The 24,083-nt window shown below is 51.2% G+C and overlaps 1 protein-coding gene across 4 annotated transcripts in view; it reads right to left on the reverse strand.

Moving 5' to 3' along the window:
• CCDC88C (coiled-coil domain containing 88C) overlaps positions 1-24,083 on the reverse strand; it is a 144,250-nt gene that overhangs the window by 46,538 nt on the left and 73,629 nt on the right. For all 4 annotated transcript variants that reach the window (XM_061395102.1, XM_061395101.1, XM_061395103.1 and 1 more), the window contains 8 exons: positions 17,233-17,291; positions 16,367-16,450; positions 13,503-13,643; positions 12,936-13,120; positions 12,188-12,269; positions 11,204-11,362; positions 3,986-4,132; positions 3,189-3,333 (listed from right to left, as the gene is read on the reverse strand). In XM_061395102.1, coding sequence (XP_061251086.1) covers positions 3,189-3,333; positions 3,986-4,132; positions 11,204-11,362; positions 12,188-12,269; positions 12,936-13,120; positions 13,503-13,643; positions 16,367-16,450; positions 17,233-17,291 — 1,002 coding nt within the window. The remainder of the gene's footprint in view (positions 1-3,188; positions 3,334-3,985; positions 4,133-11,203; positions 11,363-12,187; positions 12,270-12,935; positions 13,121-13,502; positions 13,644-16,366; positions 16,451-17,232; positions 17,292-24,083) is intronic.

Raw genomic sequence — 24,083 nt, forward strand, 5'->3', positions numbered from 1 at the left:
CGGGAGTATGGGTGGCTCAGCAGGAGGGGCACAATAATCGACTAGTTATGTCTGCCACAGGTGGCAGAAGGCTCCGTGGGTACATATGCCCAATACTTGCCATCCCTGGATAAGGTCCCCTGAATGGAGATTTCATTTTGTAATTTCATGATTACATTGGGGGGAAAAAAATGAGAGAGTTTATGTAAATTGCTTTAAAAATTCTAAGTGTAAGAAGGAAATCTAAAAAAGGGGGGATATATGTATACGTATAGCTGGTTTACTGTATTGCACAGCAGAAACTGTCACAACACTAGAAAGCAACTACATGCCAATAAAAATTTTAAAAAATCTCACCCTTTATAAGTATAAAAAAGAAAATTAATGCAAATATTATTAATTTTACTTTCTACTTTTCTAGTATAAGTTTCCTTCCACAAACTGATATACCCATAGTACCAATTTTCTACATATGATTCAGTTGCTTCCTAATCTCTATTTGATTTTTTTCTTTGATCGAGGAGTTTCTTAAGGGTATATTAATTCATTTCCAAATATTTGGTTGTTTTCTAAAAAAAAAAAAAAACAAACCTAAATGTGATGAAAATATAAGCTAAAGCTAGAAAGAGGAAGATTATTTATTCCAGCGGTCCCCAACCTTTCTGGCACCAGGGACTGGTTTCATGGAAGACAATTTGTCCACAGACTAGGGTGGGGGAGGGGACGTGGACCAGTACCAGTCTGTGACCCGGGGGCTGGGGACCCCTGAGCTGTTTCCTTTCAAATAGCTCAAATGCATATGGAGAAGGGGGGCAGTGGGCACAAACCCGAGAGTCAGGAACGGGAGTTCTTAGCTCCTTCCTGCCACCAGCGGGTGCACGACTTTAGGTAAGTCACGGGATTTTAGGTGAGTCTTGGGACTTTTCCAGGAGGAGAAAGGAACGCGAATGAAAGCCCTCGAAAGAAAGGGCTGGGATTGTACTGTCCTCACTTGTCTCAACAGTGTCACATACTGAGCTCTGGGAGCCTGATCTGAAAACAGGGCTGCACCCTTACCTGCCTCTTACTCATCACCTCCAGGGGCGAGGATACAGGCAGGACGACGGCATCCATAGTGAGCACATCGAACCGGACACAGACGTGTATGTTCAGATCCTTTGGGCGGATATCCTAAGGTCTAAAAGGCATCCGCCACCCTCTCTGAGTTCTCATCTCCCACCAAGAACAGCAGTTCAGAACCCACCAGCCTGAATGTCCTCAAGACCCCAAGCAACAACAGGCAGCACGGCAGGGGAGGTGGACAAAGGTCCGCAGCCCAGGTCCAGCGCTGACACACACAAGCACATGTGCTCGCCACACACGAAACTATGCCACAGACAAAACAAACCTCAGCTGAAACCCCATTAATTCAGAGCCTGTGATTGTTTGGATGGTACCATGGCATTTGTGAAAAATGAACATTTTTCTATTGGGGTAAAACATTATAACATAAAATTCACCATTTTAAAGCTCTGTGGCATTAGATGCACCCCCAGCGATGTGCAACCACCTTTACTATCCCCCTCCACACCTTTTCATCATCCCAGACTGAAACGCTGTACCCATGGGGAGTAATTCCTAAGGGTCCACAGGTTTAACAACACAGCTGACCACAAGCCTCCTCTCCTCTTCCATAAAAGCCAGTGCTTCAGAGACGATCACGATGACACAAGAGTTCATTACTGAGTGCTATGCTCATTAGCACCCAAGCAATCAGAGTGATGGGATCTATTTTAGTGAGACTGTGGCTGTAAGAACAGCATCCTTTAGTGTGCCGTGGGCCAGGCATAGCATCGAGCTTCACCGCTCCTGTGAGGCAGCTTCGTTATCCCCACTTTGCAAATAAGGAAATTGAGTCTAAAAGAGGTCACCCAGCTAACAAGCGGAGGAGCCAGGACTTTAAGCCAGGTCTTTCTTGACTCAAGAAACCACCACACCACACATGAAAAAGTATATTCAGGCTCTACTTGCATTATGCCCTCATTCAACCTAATGTTCAATAGCTCCTAGCTAAGCACTAGGAGTTGGGAACATCGAGAATAAATCATGCTCACTGATCTGAAAGGGCTCATACACTATACTGAGTAGTCTGAAGGAGCAAGGCTTTCCAACCCCCATAGGCCACCCTGGTCTCTTACAGAAATACTCTTAAGTCTAGGACTGTCCCTGGCAGCCTGCACCACCTCTCTGCTCCACCAGGGGGCAGTGGTCCTCCCCAATGGACCTGCTCTCCTCTCAGGGCTAGGAATCAGAGTGATCCCACCCTCAGCCCCCAGCACAGGGTACAGGCCCCACAGCACAGACAAAGTTCACTCCCCTCACAGGCTGGTAGTTTAACAAACTGATGTTTGGTTTGGAACTGACGGGACACCCCTCGAAGAGAAGATGTTTTCCAGCTACGTTCAACAAACTTTCTACTGTTTGGGGGGATGCTTATGGGAATTGAAAAAGGTGACTCCCAGCCCAGCTGAAAGCCCTACCTTGCTCTGCACAGCTCTAAGTAAACAATAACTCGCTCCATCACAGGCACGTGTGCTATTTCTGAACACAGGAACTGGCTTATTGTTTGCTGGGCACCGAAGCTTCCTGCCGCAGTGCTGACTGCTGCCCCACCCACCTTTCCCTGGCCGAGACGCCCCGTCTGTCTCGAACAGGGACAGCGGTGCAAGCCAGAAGAGGCCTGGGTCCTGGAGGAGCAGCCACTTAGCAGCCCCCGCCCGGGGAGACAGAGAACAGACTGCATCCGTCTTGCCCAATTATGCAAATAAATGAGAAAATAATGCCCAGGATACACTCATAGGGGGGATGAGTGACCACTGGGGATGTCTCCTGCCATCCAGGGCTTTCAACCGTCCACAGATAGGCCTCTGATGCCCTCCGGGCGTCAGCGCGCGGTAATCTGCAAGCTCCTGGGACTGTCCATATGGGAACTGGGAAAGCTGGCAACACTTAATTTGTGTTTCATGTCCTGACATCAAGGCTGCCAGACCCCTCCTGCTCTCCTTGGGGAGAAGGGTAATGAAACAGTTCCAAATGGCACTTGAAGGAAATCCTATTTACTCGGGGTGAATGGATGGCCTGACATGGAAGATTTAGAGCCCAGGGCTCGGCTCCCTGGATGAGGAAGCAGCCGGGGGCTGGGCGGCTCCCGGGCACCGGGCGCCCCCTACCGTCCGACAGGTCTGCGTTCTTGGACAGCTGCTCCAGCTCCCAGCCGAGGTGGGCGGACTCGTTCATGCTCTGCTTCTGAGCAATCTCCAGGACCATGTTCTCCTCCAGCAGCTCCTCTATTCGCTTCTTATCCGTGTCGCGATCCTAGTGCGGGAAGAAAGATGGAGTGAGAATGTGGCTGGGGGACCCCTCTGGACAGGCCCTGGTCCTGGTGTATCCACCCCCACCCCATTCCTGAAGGATGGAAGACCTTCTAGGCACCTGCTCGCTTCCCCAAAGAGAAATGAGTCTAGCCCAGGGCCCAGCTGGGAGTTACGGCCACTGAAAGATACACTGACTGGCAACGGAGGGTGATGGGAGAGCCCAGGTCTCTAACTGAATGCTGTCTGAACAAAGTGACTTATAGCCCAGGACTTTAGAGCAAGTACCCTGGTGACAGGCGGCTTCGTGGCTCTAGGGTACCTAACATGCCTCGAGAAACCTGGAAAGGAACTCAGGGATCTCAGCTCAGACCTCACCATAAAAGCCAGCAGAGACTCTTCTTGCAAAAGACACACACATGAGCTCATCCATACATGAGAGGTCCGGCATGGTGGTCTCGTCCTGTCTGTCTGTGGGCACCCAGCGGGGCCCACCCTGGCCGCCAAACTGAGTGAGCTACTCTCCGCAGTCAGCGCATTACCATTTTGGCAGCGGCACCAAAACCAGTGTTGGAAAAAATCAGAGAAGGGCATGGCACAACCCGAAACCACCCCAATCTGTTTAGACAGGTCTGTGTGGCAGCAGCCTGCAGTACCAATTCCAGGTCGTGAAGCTTCGATTTCAGCTGCAGGTTCTCTTTCTCCAGCTCGTGAACTTTATCGCCCCGGGCCCGAGCAGCCGTCAGCTGTTCCTCCAGCATAGCCTTGGTTTCAATTAAAATGATATTATCTTCTCTTAGCTCCTGAGCAGCAAAAACATACATGAGAACCATCAGATAAAGGCACCTGCTTCGTGATGACAGCTCGTCCAGGTCTCTGGACCAAAACAAATAATCCAGGGGAAAGGTTGCTGCCTTGAGAGAGTTCTGTCCCCACTTTTGGGCACCGCCACCTTTTTCATTAGGTCAGGCCACATGGACTTTCACGACTGAAAGAAAATATCCATGAATTATCTGACATGTGCACACACTGTTGCTGCTGGTTGGTAACTAAGTTGTGTCCGATTCTTTTTCGACCTCATGGACTGTAGCCTGCCACACTCCTCTGGCCAAGGGATTCTCCAGGCAAGAACACTGGAGTGGGTTGCTGTTTCCATCTCCAGAGGATCTTCCCAACCCAGGGATCGAACCAGTGTGGGATCGAACGCAGATCTTCTGCTTGGCAGGCGGATTCTTTGCCGCTGAACCACCAGGGAAGCCTAATATCCACACTACCCAGTGTAAAATAGAGAGCTAGTGGGAAGTTGCTATATAGCACAGGGAGCTCGGCTTGGTGCTCTATGATTACCCAGAGAGGTGGGATGTGCAGGTGGGAGGGAGGTCCAAGAGGGAGGGAATATATGTATACTTAATAGCTGATTCACTGTGTTGTTCAGCAGAAACTAACACAACATTGTAAAGCAATCATACTCCAGTTAAAAAAAAAAAAAATAAATGAAATCAATCTGGGAAGGTAACACTTTCTTTGCTAGCCACAGTGCACAGGCATGTGACATCTATAACCTCGCCTGGTTGGACAACTAAACTCCACTGACAGCTCCCGGACCTCGCTGAGCCTCCATTTCCTTAACAAGGAAGGAATGGGGTTAAGAGTCTGTCCCAGTTCAAGGGCTAAGTCTAATCCTCTCAGCTCAACATTCATTCCATTGATCAGGGTGTTGGGGAAGCTGTTCTTTCGTTCAATCAACAGCTTGTATGTAAGCATTTTATACATATGCTCTTGGAAAAACAACTGTTCTCAGCCGTTTCCTGGAAATGGGGAGTCTCTAAGACAGTGAAGTCACAAACACACGTGAACCCCACAAATAAGTTCTGGGCACATGCTGGGTGTGGAATACTATGGCTGCCCCCTTGCAGAGTAGTCCGTCATGCAGCCCAGCACCACTCAGCATCTCGGGGGAACCAAGAGTCCCCTGAATGCTTTCATCTTACAAACATGCACACAGGGGATGTTTCTCCCGGTGGGCAGTGTTCTAAGGCTGGCCCCACGTGTGGATTCTAACCATTGAGAGCTGGGCTGGGAGCTGTGTTATCCACTGCATGTCCACTCGCCCTGCATGGACGGGCCAGAATCCAAGATTCCTGGTAGAAGGGAAACTGCAAGCCTTCTGGTCAGCGGACACGGTTCTGATCAAAGCCTGACAGCCATAAAAGGTATAATCATCAAAACTCTAAATTCCCCTGGGCACCCTCTCTGCTGGAGATGACATTCACCGTGTGGTTGGCCCTGCACCAGGGGCTCCCTGCCCCCACCCCACTCACTGTTCACCACAATCCAGAGGGGGAGGAGAAAGAGGCCGATTTGGGTAAATTAAGGAATAAATTCCAAATCACAAAGCCAGCAAAGGGTGAAACGAGGATTCGAACATGGGCCAGAGAGCTCAGACTGCCTGCAACCTATCCTCCAGGGGCTCATGTGGGTAAGAGGCTCAGACTACCAAAAACAGTGAGGCACAGCAAAAGAGGGATTTCAATCAGGAAGAAGACCTGGTCCTCCTCTCTGACCACCGCCTCCACTGTTCGCACCTGTATTCCAATAGGTCCGCCCACCCGCACTCCCAGCCCTGAGTTCCAAAACAGGCCATCCCTTCATCCTCATAACGAACTCCTATTCCACCCGCAAAGCCCAGCCTGAGCTGCCCCTTCTGAGAAGTGCTTGCAGATTCCCACTGTCCCACTGGTTGAGTCAGCTGCCTGGGCTCCCAGAGCGCCCTGGGTACACTGTGCGACAACGGTGTGCTGGCGTGTCCTCCTCCTCCAGACTGCGAATTCCTCAGGGCAGGCCTATTCCACTTCTGCTCTTGTGGGCCTCACAGGAGTATTCAGTAAACACCTGTCAGCTGAATCACGTCATGAGGGGGGATCACAGGTGGCATTCAAGATGGCCTTGATTTCTGACAGGCAGGGATAAACAAGGGCGACCAGGGGAGCAGAATACAACACAGGATAACTTCTAACTACTACTCAAAAGTGTTCAATTTCCTGGTGGTAACCACTTGACCATACATTAGACGACAGAAATAACTACCCTTGTGCACGTCCTCACCTCAGAAGTGAGAAGCCTGCAAGAAACTAAGCCCACGCTCTCACACAGCCCAGGGCTCGGCTCCCAGGCAGATGCCTGCCTCCCCACCTCTGGGGCACCTGTCAGCCAGCCCGCTCCTGAGGACAGGACCCCAAGCGAAGCAGGTGGCCTGACCCAGCCCGGCACACAGCTGAAGGGCCGCATTTAGGAAGTCACAGTCCAGGCCTGGCGGTCAGGCTTCATGTGGTTCGAGAGCTGCCCCTGCCCGTCTGTGAGGTGACTGGCAACACGGGCTGACGGCTCAGGTCCCAGGGCTGCCACATGTGCTGCCAGCCGTGGGGCCTGGAGCAGACACCTTTCTCTCACTGTGGATCCCGCCTTCCTCTGCTAGACATGAGACAGGGCTGAGGTGGGGGTCGGCTAGGATAAGGCATGCGAAATGGTCTGTGCATGGCGTCTGGGGCCCAGTAAGCAGGCCAGCTGCTGATTACCATCTCTTTATGCCCCCGTGAGATGCTGTTCAGGCTGGCACTCACTAAACACCACACAGCATCAAGCTAACAGTTGTTTCAGAGATGCCTTATGTCCCAAAATTCAGAAGGAGGAGTAAAAATCAAAGCAACCACCAGCTCCTGGCCCACTGCCCTCAGGACCACCCAATGGATCCCTAAGCACCCAACGGATCCCTAAGGTGTCCAGAGCAATGGAAAGCCAGCCCTGAGAGGCCCTCAGGAGAGGGAGCCCTGGGTTACCCTACTTGGGGCAAGCAGCGGCTTCCCACTCAGGAAGGACCACCCCTCGATAATCTCTGCCCACCCATCCCATTCCACTGGAGACCCTGAGGCTTCACCGAGGACCTGCCTGCTTTTAAACTTCGCCCGACTCAGGAGCGTGGTGGGCTGAATCATAAAGCAAGCATTGGGTCTGTCCTGCGCTAACTTCTCCGTGCACCAAACTTTAAGACAACTCCCAGAAGTCATTAGGAAACAGAGTCCCAATTGGAACAGAGGGTCTGCCCTCATAAGGTGATCTTAGCGGGGACGGGATCCTACATGGGGACAAGACTTGCTCAACACCCAGCAAGCTGATGTGGCAGCTGTTCTAGCTGTGCACTATGTCTCCGCCTCTCAAGCTACTGTTCATTTCAGAGTCAGCACAGACCAGGAAGCTACAAATCTCAGAGAGGAGTGGAGACAGGCCTGCCTGGCTTTCACCCTGCCCAGACACACATGATACTATGCATCTGTCCTTGCTGTCGGGGATTTCAGACAATGAAACGTGGGACAACAGGAATCTCCCAGGCAGTCTTTCTGCCTTTGTCCTCCTCCCACGCGGTCCTCTGGACAGCAACCCCTGTGCCCTGACAGCAGTGAGGTGCCACCACCCTCTGCAAAAGCACTCAGGGGTCTGCCTGTGCGACCCCACATGCCCCACTGCACCTAGGGGTCGCCATGCCACGGTCCTCTTCTTGCTTGCTGTTTTAATCCCTACATAAATAGACTAGGACCCACATAAAAGCCAACAGAAGCTGAAAAACAAAACATGGAAATTTGTGTCCCATATTGTTGTTTAGTTGCTCAGTCCGTGTCCGACTCGTTGCGACCCCATGGACTGCAGCCCACCAGGCTCCGCTGTCCATGGGATTCTCCAGGCAAGAATACTGGAGTGGGTTGCCACTCCCTTCTCCAGAGGATCTTCCCAACTCAGGTCTCCTGCCCTGCAGGCAGATTCTTTATTATCTGAGCCATCACAGACCCACATAAAAGCAGACAGAAGTTGAAAAGCAAAACATGGAAATTTGTGTTCCATATTATTTTAACCAAAATTGACCTTGCCCTCGCCCTGAGTCCAGTTCTTTATGTTTCCGCCCATGTGGCACTAACACATTTTCTCTTCCGCGATGTCAAGCCTTTTCTCAGCAGTGAGACTAGACAGACGCCAGGGGAGGGCACTTGGCTGCCTGCTGCTGCCCCTGTCCCAGAGAAGAGTCCCCCTCGCATGGCGGCTGTCCACAGACGTGAGCTGGCTGGAGAGCATGACCACGCGCCTTTCTGCCCTGCTGCTCGTCACACCTAATGCTGCCTTGTTCCAGAGGAGACAAAAACTCACGCTTCTTCTCCATCCTTCTCCCCAGACCACAAGTCTGTTCCTTACTGAGCAATGGTTTTTTACTTGCCTTGCACAGTGATTTCCAAGCTCTCTGTGTGTGCCAGGCCCTGGGCACATGGTCAGGTAAGAGCCAGGCCCTGTCCTTCGGGCTCGTGGTCCACATGAAGCATCTGGCCATGCATGGCAGACGGCAGGTCTGCAGACGGCTCGCAAGGCCACTGCATCGACTCCAATCAAAGAAGGCGTGCACAGGTGGCTCTTTTTCTCCGTTCTTGAGACGCCAACATTATGGGCATCCAAGAAGAGCACGGCTCATCCTCTCTCTAGCAGCCTGGACTCCCCAGACCAGGCCCTCTGCAGACTCACGCGTGTCACTGCCTGCCCTCCAAAGCAGCATCCTACACAGACAGACGCTATAGGACTTTTTCTTGTGACAACAAACGCCTGCAAAATTTGAGGCATCGCTAACCTCATGGTAAACTTTACTATGAAAATTATCATTATTATGACAATAATGACTATAATGAATAATAATAAAATTCATCATTATGAAAATACTGGGGCTTCCCTGGTGGCTCAGTGGTAAAGAATCTGCGTGCTAATGCAGGAAACATGGATTCAATCCCTGATCTGGGAAGGTCCCACAGGCCATGGTGCAGCTAAGCTCATGTGCCTCAACCTCTGAGCCTGTGCTGTAGAGCCTGGGAGTCCCAACGATCGAGCCCATGCATGGAGACTATGGAAGCCCAAGTGCCCCACAGCCCATGCTCCGCCACAAGAGAAACCACTGCAATGAGAAGCCCCCACACGGCAACTAATGAGTCGACCCCGTGTAGCAATGAAGACCCAGCACAGACGTAAATAAATTATAAAGTAAAATGGAAAACACTGCTGTCACCACACAGAGGCATAACATTTGAGAATACGGAAAAGGGGTTCCCATGTGAAACCATCCCCCACAAAAGGCAGGAAGCACCCTGAACGTAGGGAGCGAGTCTGATCTGTGCCCGGATCCCTTGCTCCTGGTGCAGGGCTTGGCCCCATGCAGGCGCCGAGCCCGTGTCTGCCCAACAAAGAGAGGTTGCTCGGACAAGGTCAGGAATGAACACGGAGACTAAAGACAGGACACCGAAACCCATCCCCTCCGAGGCTGGTTGTGGGGGTGAGCTGTGCGAACTGCGCTCCATCCATGATTCCACTTGGGGGCTGCATGAGGACTCCCGGTGCAGGTGGGGCTGGAGGGGCTGCTGCGGCAGCAGTCTGAGGAAACTCACACATGACTGTCCCCACCTCTCCTGAGGGCAGCTCGTTCGGCCAGCTGTGGGAGCTCTGCGATGCATCCTGGAACCTGTCTGTGCTGGGAGTCACGCCTTTCAAACTTAGCAAGGCCGGTGGACCATCTCAGGACAAAGCCCAGAGCTGGTCTCCCACCCTCATCGTCACTGGGGCCAGTGCTGCCTTCCCGGAGCACCCAGTGCCTGCCCCGTGTCACTGACAGTCCTCAGGGAACAGACACTCCCTGAGTAGGTCTGAGGAGCAAATGGGCCCTGGACCACAGGCTTCTCCATCCCACTTCCATGCACCCCAGGGACCCCAGGGCCTGTCTCCGTGGTAGAGCAGGTTGCAGCCAAACAGCCGTCTCCACGCATGCTGGCCAGCAGCTCAGCAGGAGGCCGTGGATAGGGAGAGGACAACACCGTCCCGAGACCTATGTTCAGTCTCTCAGAAGCCTCCTGGGCGGCAAGAAGAGACTTGAGAACCTTTTCATATGCACTGACATTCAGATCTCACCCTGCTAGTTAAAGTGTTAGTCGCTCAGTCGTGTCTGACACTTTGCAACCCCAAGGGCTGTGGCCTGCCAGGCTCCTCTGTCCATGGAATTCTCCAGACAAGAATACTGCAGTGGGTTGCCATTCCCTTCTCCAGGGGATCTTCCTGACCCAGGGATCAAACTCAGGTCTCAGCATTGCAGGCACATTCTTTACTGCCTGAGCCATCAGGGAAGCCTCTGCTCATTAAAACCACCTCTAAACTCCAAGATTTAACGTGGGGGCAAAACCCCTCAATTCTCAGAAAAGAGGGTTCTGGAAGCTGCTGCTGATGGAAGGCAAAGGGTGAAGGGTGGGAGGTCAAAGCATCAGTGACCCCACCTGGATACTGGTCTCTGTTCCCCCTTCAGTCCCGACACCCTCCCTTGCAGCTCCCCACAACCTGGGTATCAAAGGAGGGCCCACCATTGAGGGCTTACTATGGCATGTGCTCAAACACCAGGCATTTCACCTCTTTCATCTTAGAAGCCTCAGGAAGTAGCACCACTATCTCTACTTTATAGATGAGCAAGGGGTTGGTCTTGGCAAGGTTCAGCCATAGAAACATGCGAGAACTCTTAAAAGAAGGAGACACCTAAACCGAAGCCCATTACTGTGACATGACGTGGGAGAAAGAAAGAAATCAGGACCCTTTTGTTACAAATCACATTCCTTCCTCGCACCCATCTGACACCTCGAGATGGAGGAGAAGCAGAGCGGGAGGCCCCTGGGGAGGAACAGGCAGGTGAGGGGCAGGGACGGTGCCAGCTGCTGAAACCTGCTGGCTTTTCATCCCCGAACCACCAGGACAGAGAATCGGCAGGTCCTTGTCAGGACCGGTCTGGCGAGCCCACCCCGAGGCTGGGCGCCTACCTCCATGCGGGCCTTGTAGAAGTCCACGTCATGCAGCTTCTCCCGGCAGCGCACCAGCTCCATCTCCAGCCTCTCCACGCGGTTCGCCTTCTCCCTCAGCGAGTCCAGCTCATCCCGGTAGGCGCGAGCGGACCGCGCGTCCGCCGCCAGCTGGATGTTCTGGGAGACGGGCAAAGACAGGGGAGCCTGACGTGGGGGCACCCCTCTGGGGAGGGAAGACACAGCCACGGCTCTGAAGTGCGGCGTCTCCGGGACATCCTGGTAGCTGAGGGGCTCTCAGTGCAGGCCACTGCATGGTGGCCCCACCTGCTGCCGTAAGAAACGGTCACCCCCACGGCCGTTCTCAGGATGACTGGCTCTCGGCAGTGTCACTTTGAGTGGGAAGGAAACAGCAGCCTTTGCTGGGAGCTCCCAATGCTGCATTCCTGAGCCCCTGGGCCACAGTTACTGGGGCGTCCCAGCCGCCCTGCCCTCTCGGCATGCATGTGCACATACACACACATATACACACACACACATACAAACACAGTTACTGGGGTGTCCATCACCCTGCCCTCTCGGCGCATGCACGCACGTGCACACACACACAGACACAGACACAGACACACACACACACACACGGGTACGCCCAGCTACCGGGACATCCCAGTCACCCTGCCCTCTCGGCATGCATGTTTACACACACATACAAGTATACACAGTCATTGGGGCATCCCAGCTACCCTTCTCTTTCGGCACGCATGTACACACACACAGACACAGACACACAGGTACACACGGTTACTGGGGCATCCCAGTCACCCTGCCCTCTCAGCACGTGTGTACACACACACACAAACACAGGTACACACAGTTTCTGGGGCGTCCCAGTCACCCCTTCTTGGCATGCGTGTACACACATACACACAAGCACAGGTACACCCAGTTGCTAGGGTGTCCCAGCCACCCTGCCCTCTTGGCGTGCACATATACATTCTCGCTCACCTCCTGCTTGACCTTCTGCAGCTCCAGCACCAGCTGATCCACCTCATGCCTGGTGTCCACCAGCTGCTCTGTCTTCTCCTCCCTGGGGGGCGATCAGAGCAATCGGAAAACAGTGAGAGGGCCTGCCGGGCACGCAGCGGAGCAGCCCACCACCCCGTAAGACCCCAGCGGAAGAAGGAAAGGGAACTGGGTTTCTGGCAGGGGGGAGGGGTGAAACTGGCATGTGATGTCTGCAAAAATGTTCCTGATTTCCGTTCTTTTCCATTTTTAAGTTTACAATGCCCACCACCCTCAAACTACCTCTATTGGGCACCCGGTGGGCTTCCCTAGGAGGGTATAGGAAGTTAAGCAGACACTGGGCACAGTGGCACCACCTCACTGCCAAACAGGTAGCAGTGCCCACTGGTGAGAGGCAGGCAGCCCCCGAGATGATGAGCAAAGTGGCATTCCCCCGCTGCAGGAAAGGGGAACAGCCTCACCAGACGGGGCAAGCCACATCCCCCCTCCAGCCCCAAACCGTACCAGTGTGTGGTCACCTGAGTCCAGATGGGGCCTGGGTGTGGACTGGCGGGAGCCCTAACCTCTTGGGAGAACCCCTTCTCGTGCCAGCCCCAAGAGGCTAGCTGAGGGTGCTCAGCGTGGAGTCAGAGCCCTCCTGCTCCCCGCACCACACAAGCTGATAGAAACGTGTGTCCACAGCCCACGGCACAAGAGCAGGACCAAGAGCCCAGCCGACCGGAGCACTCACAGCTCCTGCCTGACGCGGCGCAGCCTGGCCTTGGTGTCCGCCAGCTCCACGGCCAGATGCTGCTTGTCCTCGCTGGAAAGGCTGCTGGTGGGGCTGGGGGTGGACTCGGCGCTGGAGGACTTGAGGGGGCTGGGGGGGTGCTGCGCCTGGAGGTAGTCCCGCTCCTGGGTGAGGTCCACGATCAACTGCAGAAAGGGGGGTGGGCGGGAGAGGGAAGGGAGAGCTTACACCCGAACTCAGTGCACAACGGTCAGCAGACAAGAGGAGCTGGCTGAGAACCAGAAACCACGAGGAAGCAGGAGGCATCGGATGTAAGTTTTCGAAAAAAGATGAAATGTCGAGTGGGACAGAAACCAGGAGGGACCCGGAGCTCTGCGCTTTGATGAACTTCCCCCTGCACACGGGGGTCTCAGAGGTGGCTGTTCATTTGCTGCAGGGCAAGCGCCACCTCCCCCCCATCCCCACCAAAAACCAGACAGAGAGGTCCAGGGGGGCCTCAGGTTGGAGACAAAGAGTCAGGACAAGGAGCTGTCCCTCCTGGACCCGCCAGGCCACCTGCAGACGCACCTCCGTGCACTCGTCCCGCTCGTCGATGAGCCGCCGCAGGTGAAAGACCATGTTCCGAGACAGGGCCTCCAGCTCCTCCGGGGCCACGTCCGGGAGCTCCAGCCACTGCAGGTCGAACACGTTCTCCTGGTTGTGGGTCACCTGCGGGCATAGGTCAGGTGCTGAAGGGGTGGGCAGGGCATAGCCGGGGTCCCGGGAGCAACCCCTCCCCATGACTGGGGGGCAGGGCCCCCGCTGACTGGTCCTCCAGACAGATTTCTTATGGCTGGCAGGGGGCACCTCCAGTCTGTGCAGACGCCCCTTAGCCAAGCTCTACTAGCAAGTCAGGCCTGCTTACAACACCAGCTCCTAGAGGACACGGATTTTTTTTTTTTTTTTTAAATAACAGAGAGCACACCTTACAACTCAGAAGAACTTCCCTAACAAACCATCCTCAGATATTCTTACTGTAGAGTCAATTTACAACACAAACAAGGTAAGTCCTAGGGATGCCAAGGGTAAAGAGAGGAACGGTGTGTTATTTCTTACAATCTAACGCAAGTACAGCATATGTTAGAAATCTTATGTTGAAATGTTGGGTACGCAACAATCTTACATCGATTTTTCAGAAATATTTCCTAATTTAAAGCAATTTGTTGGCGGGGGTGGGGGGTAACCTCCCTGTCAGTCCAGTGGTTAAGACTCTGTGCTTCCACTGCAGGGGGCATAGGTTTGAGCCCTGGTCGGGGAACTAAGATCCCACATGCTGCATGGGGCAGTCACCAAAAAAAAAAACAATTTTCAGGTAGGCTTGTGTCTCGTCCCCACAGGCCGCATAAGATTGGTGGTTTTTCCCTTTCTGTCAGGTGTGAGTGGAAACCCACAGCCAGGCCTACAATGGGCAGCCTCTTCAACCTTCAACTACTCTGCTGACCTGAACTTCTCAACCTGACACCCCAAAACCTGGCAAAGGAGGTAGAAGATCTATTTTGAGTCCCCACCCTCTCCATTTGGAAAGATAAGTATTAGCACACTCAAGCCTCAACGGGGGAGAAAACAAAAAGAAACCAGGGGTTATGCACTCAGACAGGCACACCACGTATTTAAATTTTTCAGCAGCAGAGAGAGAAGGAACGGTTCAAACACAAATAACAACAAAAAACAAAGACAGGGCCCTTCAGTTTCTCAAAAGACACCTGCTTTCTTACCCCTCCCCTCCTTACAAGGAAAATTTGGGGATTTCCCTGGTGGTCCAGTGGCTAAGACTCTGAGCTCCCAAGGCAGGGGGCCTGGGTTCCATCCCTGCTCAGGGAACTAGATCCCATATGCTGCCGTCAAGAGTTTGGATGCCACAACGAAGACACAGCACAGCCAAATAAATTAATTTTTAAAAATTGGGGATTCAGTGAATCTCAGAGAATGAGGAAGAATCTTACCCCATAGTACAGGGCATCCTAAAGTATGAACTGGGATTGAGAGGCTGGGTTCCAGGCCTGTTCCATACCAGGGCTATGGAAAGGCCTCTATAAAAGGGGTTCAGGGCTATAAGCACAGCCGCACCCCAGTAACCCCAGGAGCCTGTAATGAAAGGCTTATGTCTCTCCTCCCCATTCTGACACAGTGGGTTTCCCGTGAGGCCCGGGCACCTGAATGTTTAAGAAACACCCAACTAATTCCAAAACCCAGTCCCCAGGCGAGCCACCGACTTTGATAATCATGCAGGACTTCTTTCTGGGCGCATACCTTTTTATCTTTTAATATCCTGCTGGTGGAACAGGGGAGACAGTGAGCAGCAAAGTCCTGGCTAGTCTCCAGGACCTAGTCCCCAGATATATTTTCAAAACACAGAGACACACAAGGAAAATCAAAAGGCAGAATGGTTCTATGGCTAGCAGGTCACTGACACGAATGGCTGAGAATATTTCCTAGAACACTTGACTGGCTCTGCTGGACGTCCTTCCCACAACAAGCCGCATCCGTCTCTTGCATTCAAATCCTGACTCGGAGCTCGCCACCCACAGTGCCCCGGCGGGCTGAGGAAGCCCGGCAGCTGCACCCCGTGAGGGGAGCTGGTGAGGGGAGCTCCGTGTTCAGCTGCCTCTGCCAGTCACGCACCTGCTCCTACGTGCTTCTGCTCATGTCTTTTTCATGCATTTATCTCAGCTGTCCAATTAGACGGAAGGTTGAACTGTACCTCCTAAGATAATTAAAACACATAAGGCTTCTTTTGCAGGAGGGTGGGGTGGAGGTCAGGGCAGTACGTTTCAGGTGGGGGCTAAGTTTCCAGGGAAACCGTCCCCCCTCAGTTGACACCACCTCTGCCAAGGTCAACAGCACAGGGGGTGCCCTCAGTGCAGAGCCCCCCACTCCCAACCCCACCCAGGCGGGCTGGGTGTCCAGAGATAGACCTTCTGGGACTCGCTGGTTTTCAACTTTCCAAGGGGTGGTGGTTATTTCTCTGCCATGTCACTGACAGGAGCAGCGACTCTCTCTCTCCATAAAGATCAGCCATTCGAAACGGGGTGACATTTGCCAGAATACATTTTCAGGGACTGTAAATCAAATTCTGAGCCTAAACTGCTTGACAGCTCTTAAAAATAGTCTGAGTCCATATTAGGCAAGAAGAAGAGGCAAAAGAAGACTTGATTGAAGTTTAAAAAAAAAATTTTTTTTTTTTTTTTTTGGTTTCAAATCCCCATTTTAGCTTACTGACAGCTACCTTTCCAAATAGGATCCATTTGTCGATGGTGTCTGAAACCTTAAATTAGCAAAATCATTCATGGGTGACGTGTTCTTTAGCCTTTTCAGGGGGAGAGAACCTGCCTCCTGGGTGACCCAAGAACAACGGTCCACAGCTAAGCACCTCCCCAGAGCCTCCCACTTACCTCCTGTATATGAGCCACGATCCCCGCCTGGGTCTCAATGTCCAGTTGTTTGATCCTTTCAATAAATTCCTCTTTCCTCTCACACTGCAGAGGGTTACAAGTGTTAATGAAAGCATTTAACGATGAGGGCCACCTGAGGCCACCAGAGTCACAGAAATACAGTTTCAAAAGGAGCCCCACCCCTGACTTTTTCTTTTATAACCAAGAATGCTCTGCACCCCCCACCAGCCGTCACATTGATGTTTCTCTGTAAGTGGCTCAAGCTATCTGTATCACAATCACCTGTGCGGGGGCGGGGGGGGGGGGTTGCTGTCTTTAAAAACACCAGTGGGTGGGACACAGACAAATTTTCCAGGGGATTCTTAAACAAGTAAAGACCAAGAGCAGCTGGTTTAGGCCAGTGGGGGGGTTGGGGAGGCAAACTTCATCTGTAAAGGGCCAGATGGTAAAAATCTTAGTCTGGAGAGGCCGTCCATCTAAGCTCATGCCATAGGAAGAAAGCAGCCACAGGTCCTATGTAAAGGAACCAGCATGGCTGTGTCCCCATGAAACTGTTTACAAAAACAGGTGGCAAGTCAGATTTGGCCCACAGACTGTCTGCTGATCCTTGCTCTAGATGTTCCTACACTGGGGACAATTTGCTAAGGACACCTGGCCCCGGGGATCCCCACCTGACCTCTTGCCCAAGATGCCAGGGGCTAAAAATGGTTGCTACCCAAGATGCCGTCACGTCTCTCACAGGAACCCTTCGACCTTCTGTCCCGCTGGGCTGAAAGTAGCTTCCCCCCCACATCACCGAAGCGGGGGCGTCATCCCCACGAAGCAAACACAAGAGCAGCCCTCTCCACCCACCTGCCGAGCCCTACCTGGACAGCACAGCCGAGCACCAGCAGCAGCACCTTCTTAATCTCCTCCATGCTCTTCCCTAGATCAAAAGAGCCACACAGTTAACTAAGCTCAACTGTCTGAAAAATTTCACCAGTGATATACACACACCTGCTGCAGGGGGCGGTGAAAATCAGATACGCTAAAAACAAAGCTCTCTGCCCAATGATGTCCACTTAGGGTGTACACACTTCATCTGTTTTCTGCATATGGGTTTGTTTATTTCTTAAACCAAATAAGAATTCTCGTCCCTCACTACTTGGGGCCCTTTTCCATTCAGATGTATCATAAACTCTTTCCACGATGATCAGTGAATATGAGCATCCCTTTCTAATGTGTGTGGTCAGCCAAGTACAATGGAAGAGAACCATCCCTCCACAGGGAATACTCAGTCGACCCTGAAATAAAACTGGACTTAACCCTTCCCTTCCACCACACAAAATTTCCAACACACGAGGGAGAAGAGTAAAGTGAACCCTCCGCTCATCACCCACTTCACACAATCAACATTTTAAACGTCTATTCCATCCCCCGACCCCTGCCTTTGTTCTCAATGTCTGGCTGGAGCACTCCGCAAAGCAAGTCCCAGACACCACACACTGCATTTCTGATGGTCTCCTACTTACTTTGTACAAAAGCCACAAATGAATTCAACTACCCCCTTTCCAGAGATCTGATTTTTTGATATTTTAATCTAAATGATGCTACAAAGAACATCTTCCGGCTAATTCTTTCATCCGTACTTCCCTCTTTAGGATAAACTTGCCTTTCAAGGTTTTCCCACTTTCAAAGAGCTCTGCAGAAAGGCTCTGCCATTTTACTCCCTCACAACTAATATATGATAAGCCCCACATCCCCACACCCAGACCAAGACAGCTTTAATGCTCTTCCTCAGCTTTGCCAATCAGGCCCCCAAAAAATCACATTTCATCATTTTAGATCATGTCTCTTTCACTGTGCTTGAGGTTGTCGACTTGAAAAATAGCTGCAACCTAAAAGCCAAAGAGTTATATTTTATTTGGTGGGAATTTTTAGGACTTCAAGCCTGGGAGACAGCATCTCAAGTGACCCTGAGAGAACTTGCTCCGAGGAAGAGAGGGCAGGAGTCAGATCATATAGAAGTCTGCAACAAAGGGCAGGTAGTCTGAACATCCAAAGTATTTTTGTGAATTAAAAAAAATCAGATATCTCAAGGGATTTAGTGCTTTTCAATGTATGGGAAGATGCAAGCGTCTGGGCTCACTGCAATCATTTCTTTCATACGCATGAAATGAAAGCTATCTGGGGCCAGTCTCCTGTGTTTTTCGCATCCCGAGTTCCTCAGTGCTCACTGTAGGGAGGGGCTGCAGCCTAAACGCAGCCAGACGGAGCAGGTATCCTTTTCCTTCTAGCTGCCCTGGAGGGCTGGAATCGCTGACGACTGTGACATCCTTGTTTACCGATAAGACAGAAAATATTCCATTTTTCAAGGCCAAGTGGGCCTTCATCTATCATTTCAGTGGCTTAAACAGAGTGAGGATATAGACGCTCCAGACTTGATTTGTTCACCAGGAGGCCCTGTGATTCCAACAAGCCTTACTCTGCTTCCCAGGCTCAGTGTCCACATCTGTGAAAGGAAGGTAGCCAGCCTGGTTGACTTACGGGGTGGTTTTCAAGTGGAAAATTCTACAGTTTTCTGCCTTTCCCATTATATACTCTATTCTGTTGATGTTTCGTGGAGAAGGAAATGGCAACCCACTCTAGTATTTCTGCCTGGAGAATCCCATGTACAGAGGAGCCTGGCGGGCTACAGTCCATGGGGTCGCAAGAGTTGGACACAACTTAGCGACTAAACCATCACCACCACTGATATTTAGAGGAGACGTGACATGCCAGAAAAAAAGCATCATTTTCCTGAAAGACTTGCCAACACCCACTTACAGTGGGTTAAAATGGTCCAAAGCATCATCAATAACCCCAGGATGAAGAAAACCAAACTCGTGTCCAAGAACCAGTGCTGTGGTTCATTTCGGGTCCTTGAGTGCAAAGTATATACAGAGTAACCTGTGACCTCATCCTAATGCCTCTCAACTGAGACACAGCTCAAAACAGCTTTTCCTGAGATGACAGCATGATGGTCAAGTCTCACAACCAGGGGCGGGGCATCCGCCTTCCTACCTCCCCAGCTGGAGGTGGGCAGGATGGGGTGGACCATGGGGTTCCCACAGAGCACTCAGATCCCACACTCTTTTTTCAAAAAACTTCTTTATTTATTCTGGCTGTGCTGGGTCTTCGTTGCTGTGCGCAAGCTTTCTCTAGTTGCGGCAAGGGGGGCTACTCTCTAGCTGAAGTGCTCAGGCTTCTCACTGTGATGGTGTCCCTTATTACAGAATACAGGTCTAAGGTGCACAGGCTCAGGCCCTGAGCACAGGCTCAGCAGTTGTGGTGCATGGGCTTCAGTGCTCTGAGGCATGTGGGATCTTCCCGGACCAGGGATGGAACCGGTATCCTCTGCACTGCAAGATGAATTCCTAACCGCTGGACCACCTGAGAAGCCACTCTCTATGAAGAATCAGGTTTGGGGTTGTAGATCAGTCATGATGACCAAATCTTCTCTTTGCTGGTAAGTGTAGAATTTCACCCATGTTTAAAATGAAAAAAATTCTCAAAGACTTGTGTAGATTTTTTTCACCTGAGGCCTTTAATTTGGCCTGAGAGACTCTAATCCATAGACATAAGTACATGGAACTCTACAATGACTTAGCTGAGGTGGTGATCAGTCACGATTTTAGTTCTGATAAAAAAGAAAAGGAAACGCCCACCTGAGTATTAAAAACCTCCAAGAGTCTCACCAAAATCTTCCCCCGGCCTCGGTGCTCACGCCAGCCCATGTGGCCGTCCTCACCTCTGCACCCTCAGGGCCAGTCCCCAGAGGCCTGGCAACGGCCCCTCATAGGCCCTTTGGTGGATATAACAAGGACACACCCCTTCAGCCACCACGGGCTCCTCTTCCTGCATTAATTCAGCTTTCACAGGCCATGTACCTGGGGCTGAAGCCAGCGGAGCTGACACACAGGAAGAAAGCATTTTAAGAGCCTTGGAGCAGCTCAAACAGAAGTCAGGGTTCAGGGGATCTTTATAATACTGTTCACAGCTAAGGCCCCAGAGGACCTAATTATATCATACTTTGGATAACTTAAACAACTTGGATGATCCATTCTCCCAGCCTACAGGAGATAAAAACAGCAAATTCAAAGTGGACAGGAGCACCAGACAGACCCACCGAGAGGAGCTACAGGGTAAGCTGGTTATCTGAGAGCAACAAGAGACAAGAGGCCCTGCACACATCCACGAGAGCCACGGGCTGAGGCTGTTTAGGGAAAGAATGAAGGCCTCTGCTCCCTCAGCCTCCTGCAGAGACACACAATGGCAGCCGTGACTCGTTTATTCCTTCCTTTCTTCAGTCACACCCATCACAAACCAAGGAAAATCTCAATCTGATCCAGAGACCTATTGGGAGAGTATGGAATTCCAGTGGGCTAATTTTATAACAAAGGGAAAAAAAAAAGATCTTAAAAGTAGAGAATTCATTTCTTCATTTTAGAAATACGGTCAGGGAATAATTATTTAAAATAAGCTTTGGGGGGTCTTCCCTGGTGGTCCAGTGACTAAGACTTCCTACTCCCATTGCAGGGGGCCCAGGTTTAAACCCTGCTCAGGGAACTAGATCCCACATGCTGCAACTTGAAGGGGGAAAAAAAAAAGATCTCATATGCCTCAATGAAGATTAAAGATTCCACATGCTGCAACTAAGACCTGGCACAGCCAAATAAAGTAATAAAATAAATTAAATTAGATAAACATTTTGGTGGTGAGCAGGGCACTAGGGAAACTCACCTCTGCCCTCAGTCACATGAAGCAGTGCTGTGCTCATTCTCACCAAGCTAAGTGAATAAAAACATTTGCTATAACAAATGTATCCTGTGATTTTTACCCGTACACAGATTTCTAGCAAACTTTAAAAAAAAAAAAAAAGAAGAAGAAGAGAGAGTAAGAGAGAAAAGCAGAAGTTCATTCATTTCTCATGGGAAGCTGATGCCCAATTTCTCTCAGGATTTCTGCTATTTTCAAAAGCTACCAGATTGTGGGTTTTGAATAGTTTTACAACATAACAGAGAAGACTCTCTGCTGGGTCCCTGCCAGCAAGGGCGGCTCTGTGGCACAGTTACGCAGGCAAAGAAGGAACAGCCCTACAGACAACTCCCTCCAAACACCTACCAGGTGCTGGGTTCTTGCTGAGCACATCCATAGTCAACACAGTTCTCTGAGCTCAGCCGAAGTGTGATCCATCGTGTCCGACTCTGACCCGATGGACTGGGGCCTGCCAGGTTCCTCTGCCCATGGAATTTTCCAGGCGAGAATACTGGAGTGGGTTGCCATTTCCTACTCCAGGGGATCTTTGACTCAGGGATCGAACCCGCATCTCTGAGGTCTCCTGCACTGGCAGGCAGGTTCTTTAACCACCAGCGCCACCTGGGAAGCCCAAGAAAGCTTGGCTCAAACCAAGAAAACCAGCAATTTTAAAAGCTGATAAATGCTATGGGAACCCAAGGGAGGAACACCTCGTTTGCAGTAAGGATCAGGCAAGGCTCCTTGGAAGAAAAGCTATGACAAACCTAGACAGGGTATTAAAAAGCAGAGACATTATTTTGCAGACAAAGGTCCATATAATCAAAGCTATGGTTTTTCCAGCAGTCATATATGGATATGAGAGTTGAACCACAAAGAAGGCTGAGCACCGAAGAATTGATGCTTTTGAAATGTGGGGCTGGAGAAGACTCTCTCAAGAGTCCCTTAGACAGCAAGGAGATCAAACCAGTCAATCTTAAAGGAAATCAACCCTGAATACTCACTGAAAGTACTGACGCTGAGGCTCCAATAGTCACATCACACCTGATGTGAAGAGTCGACTCATTGGAAAAGACTTGATGCTGGGAAAGACTGAGGGCAGGGGGAGAAGATGACAGAGGATGACATGGCTGGATGGCATCACTTATCCAATGGACAAGAGTTTGAGCAAACTCTGGGAGACAATGAAGGACAGGGATGCCTGGTGTGCTGTAGTCCATGGGGTCGCGAACAGCTGGACACAACTTAGCAACTGAACAACAACAAGGCTTCCAAAAGGAAATGACTTCTGAGCTGAGACCCCAGGAAGAGGAGAGGTAGGTATGGGGGCTTTTCAGGGAACAGCGTATGTAAAAGCCTAGATGTAAGAGAACACGGTGCTTGTCAAGTTATAAACGCTTTGGTCTTAAGTTGGGGGTGGGTTTTCATGAGGAATGGGAGGCAGGGTAGGAAACGACACAGATGTCTGTGCCTAGTGAGTCATAAGCAACCAGTGGGTGGGGGAAGCGTCGAATACATCCGACACCCTCTGCATCAACCCACAAACCCAGGGGACATCCCAGGACAGGCTGAGCTAATAGTTGAGTCTACGAAAAATCTTAAGTTTACTACCCGTTTCCTGGAGTCCTGACACAGAGAAACTCCCTCCAGCCTTTCTTAGTAGAAATGGAATGCACGTAGGCTGACCTAAGCTATAAATAAAGCTACAGATGTGTGCAGCCAAAACAGAAGGGAAACGAGTTCTGCACATGGGGTAGAGGTGGACCTGGGGACAGAAATGCAGTGGGACGATTAAAGCGCACCAGCCTTTAAAATGTGGAGGCTGAGTAAGAACAAGGTGGGAAAATTCCCTGACTTTCTAATCTCATGTCTGCGGCAGACATAACTAGTCAATCACAACACTTTTTTTTAAACCGAGCCTGGAAGGAAGCTTTGGAACCCTTCTGAACACAGCACTCTCCATACAGCCAGTGCCAATCAATAAACATTGGCCCAGGAAACGAAACCTGTCTTCCGTGCCTGGTACCTAACTTCTAGGGTCCTTTTGGTGCCAGTCTTTGATGCTCCAAGATGCCGTCATTTGAACGTTCGTACATCCTCTGGATATGGAAAACGAATCTTATGTGTCAGTGATCACCTGGGTATGAAAAGGAAGGCAAACAACCCTTTCCAAGAGCAAGCTCTTCCTGCTGCAAACTGCACACTGTCTTGCTGAGGCTTGAAAGTACAGTGACTGACCCACAGAGACCCCACTACCACAGAGGCCCCCAGGGCCATGAGTCTTGAGCCAGGCTGAGGGCTGAACCCTTTACAACCTGGAAGGACTGACCCACTGGAGTTAATCCTGCCCTCCCCGCGTGCCCTCGCACCTACAGACCATTCCAGTCCTTTCATACAACACTCTATCATCTGACTGGATCCCCAGAGCAATTCCCAAAGGCTGCTATTATCTGCATTTTACAAACAAGAAGAGGCTCAGACAGGCTGAGCCACAGATCTGAGGTTTGGTCACCACCTGCTCACTCCTAACTTGCTACCGCCCCCTCCCCGAAACTGCTGCTATTTCTGTGCATTTTCTTGCAGAGCCAGGCTCCCTCTGGCTTAGCTTCTGATCCCAGTGCCATGGGGCAGGTATTTCAGCCAGGGTCTGCTGACTGACTGCAGGTAACTGTGAACACCACGTCCGGGTAGAAGAACAAAGAGAGCACAGCTTCCATTTGCTTTCTTGTTGGGATGGAGACCCCCACACACACACATTTTTCTTAATAATTCTACATTCTGTTCTCTCCTAACTTATGTGCTGGGGTGAACCGCTCACTGTGCTTTCCCTGGTTTCTGAGTTTAAAACCAGTCATTTCATATGGATGATTATGGGGGCTGTCTCACTGATTTGAAAATAGCACTGCACTGAACATGACCCTGCTTCTCCTCAAGGTAATAATGA

Source organism: Bos javanicus, chromosome 21 (genome assembly GCF_032452875.1).
Source record: "Bos javanicus breed banteng chromosome 21, ARS-OSU_banteng_1.0, whole genome shotgun sequence".
NCBI lineage: Eukaryota > Metazoa > Chordata > Mammalia > Artiodactyla > Bovidae > Bos > Bos javanicus.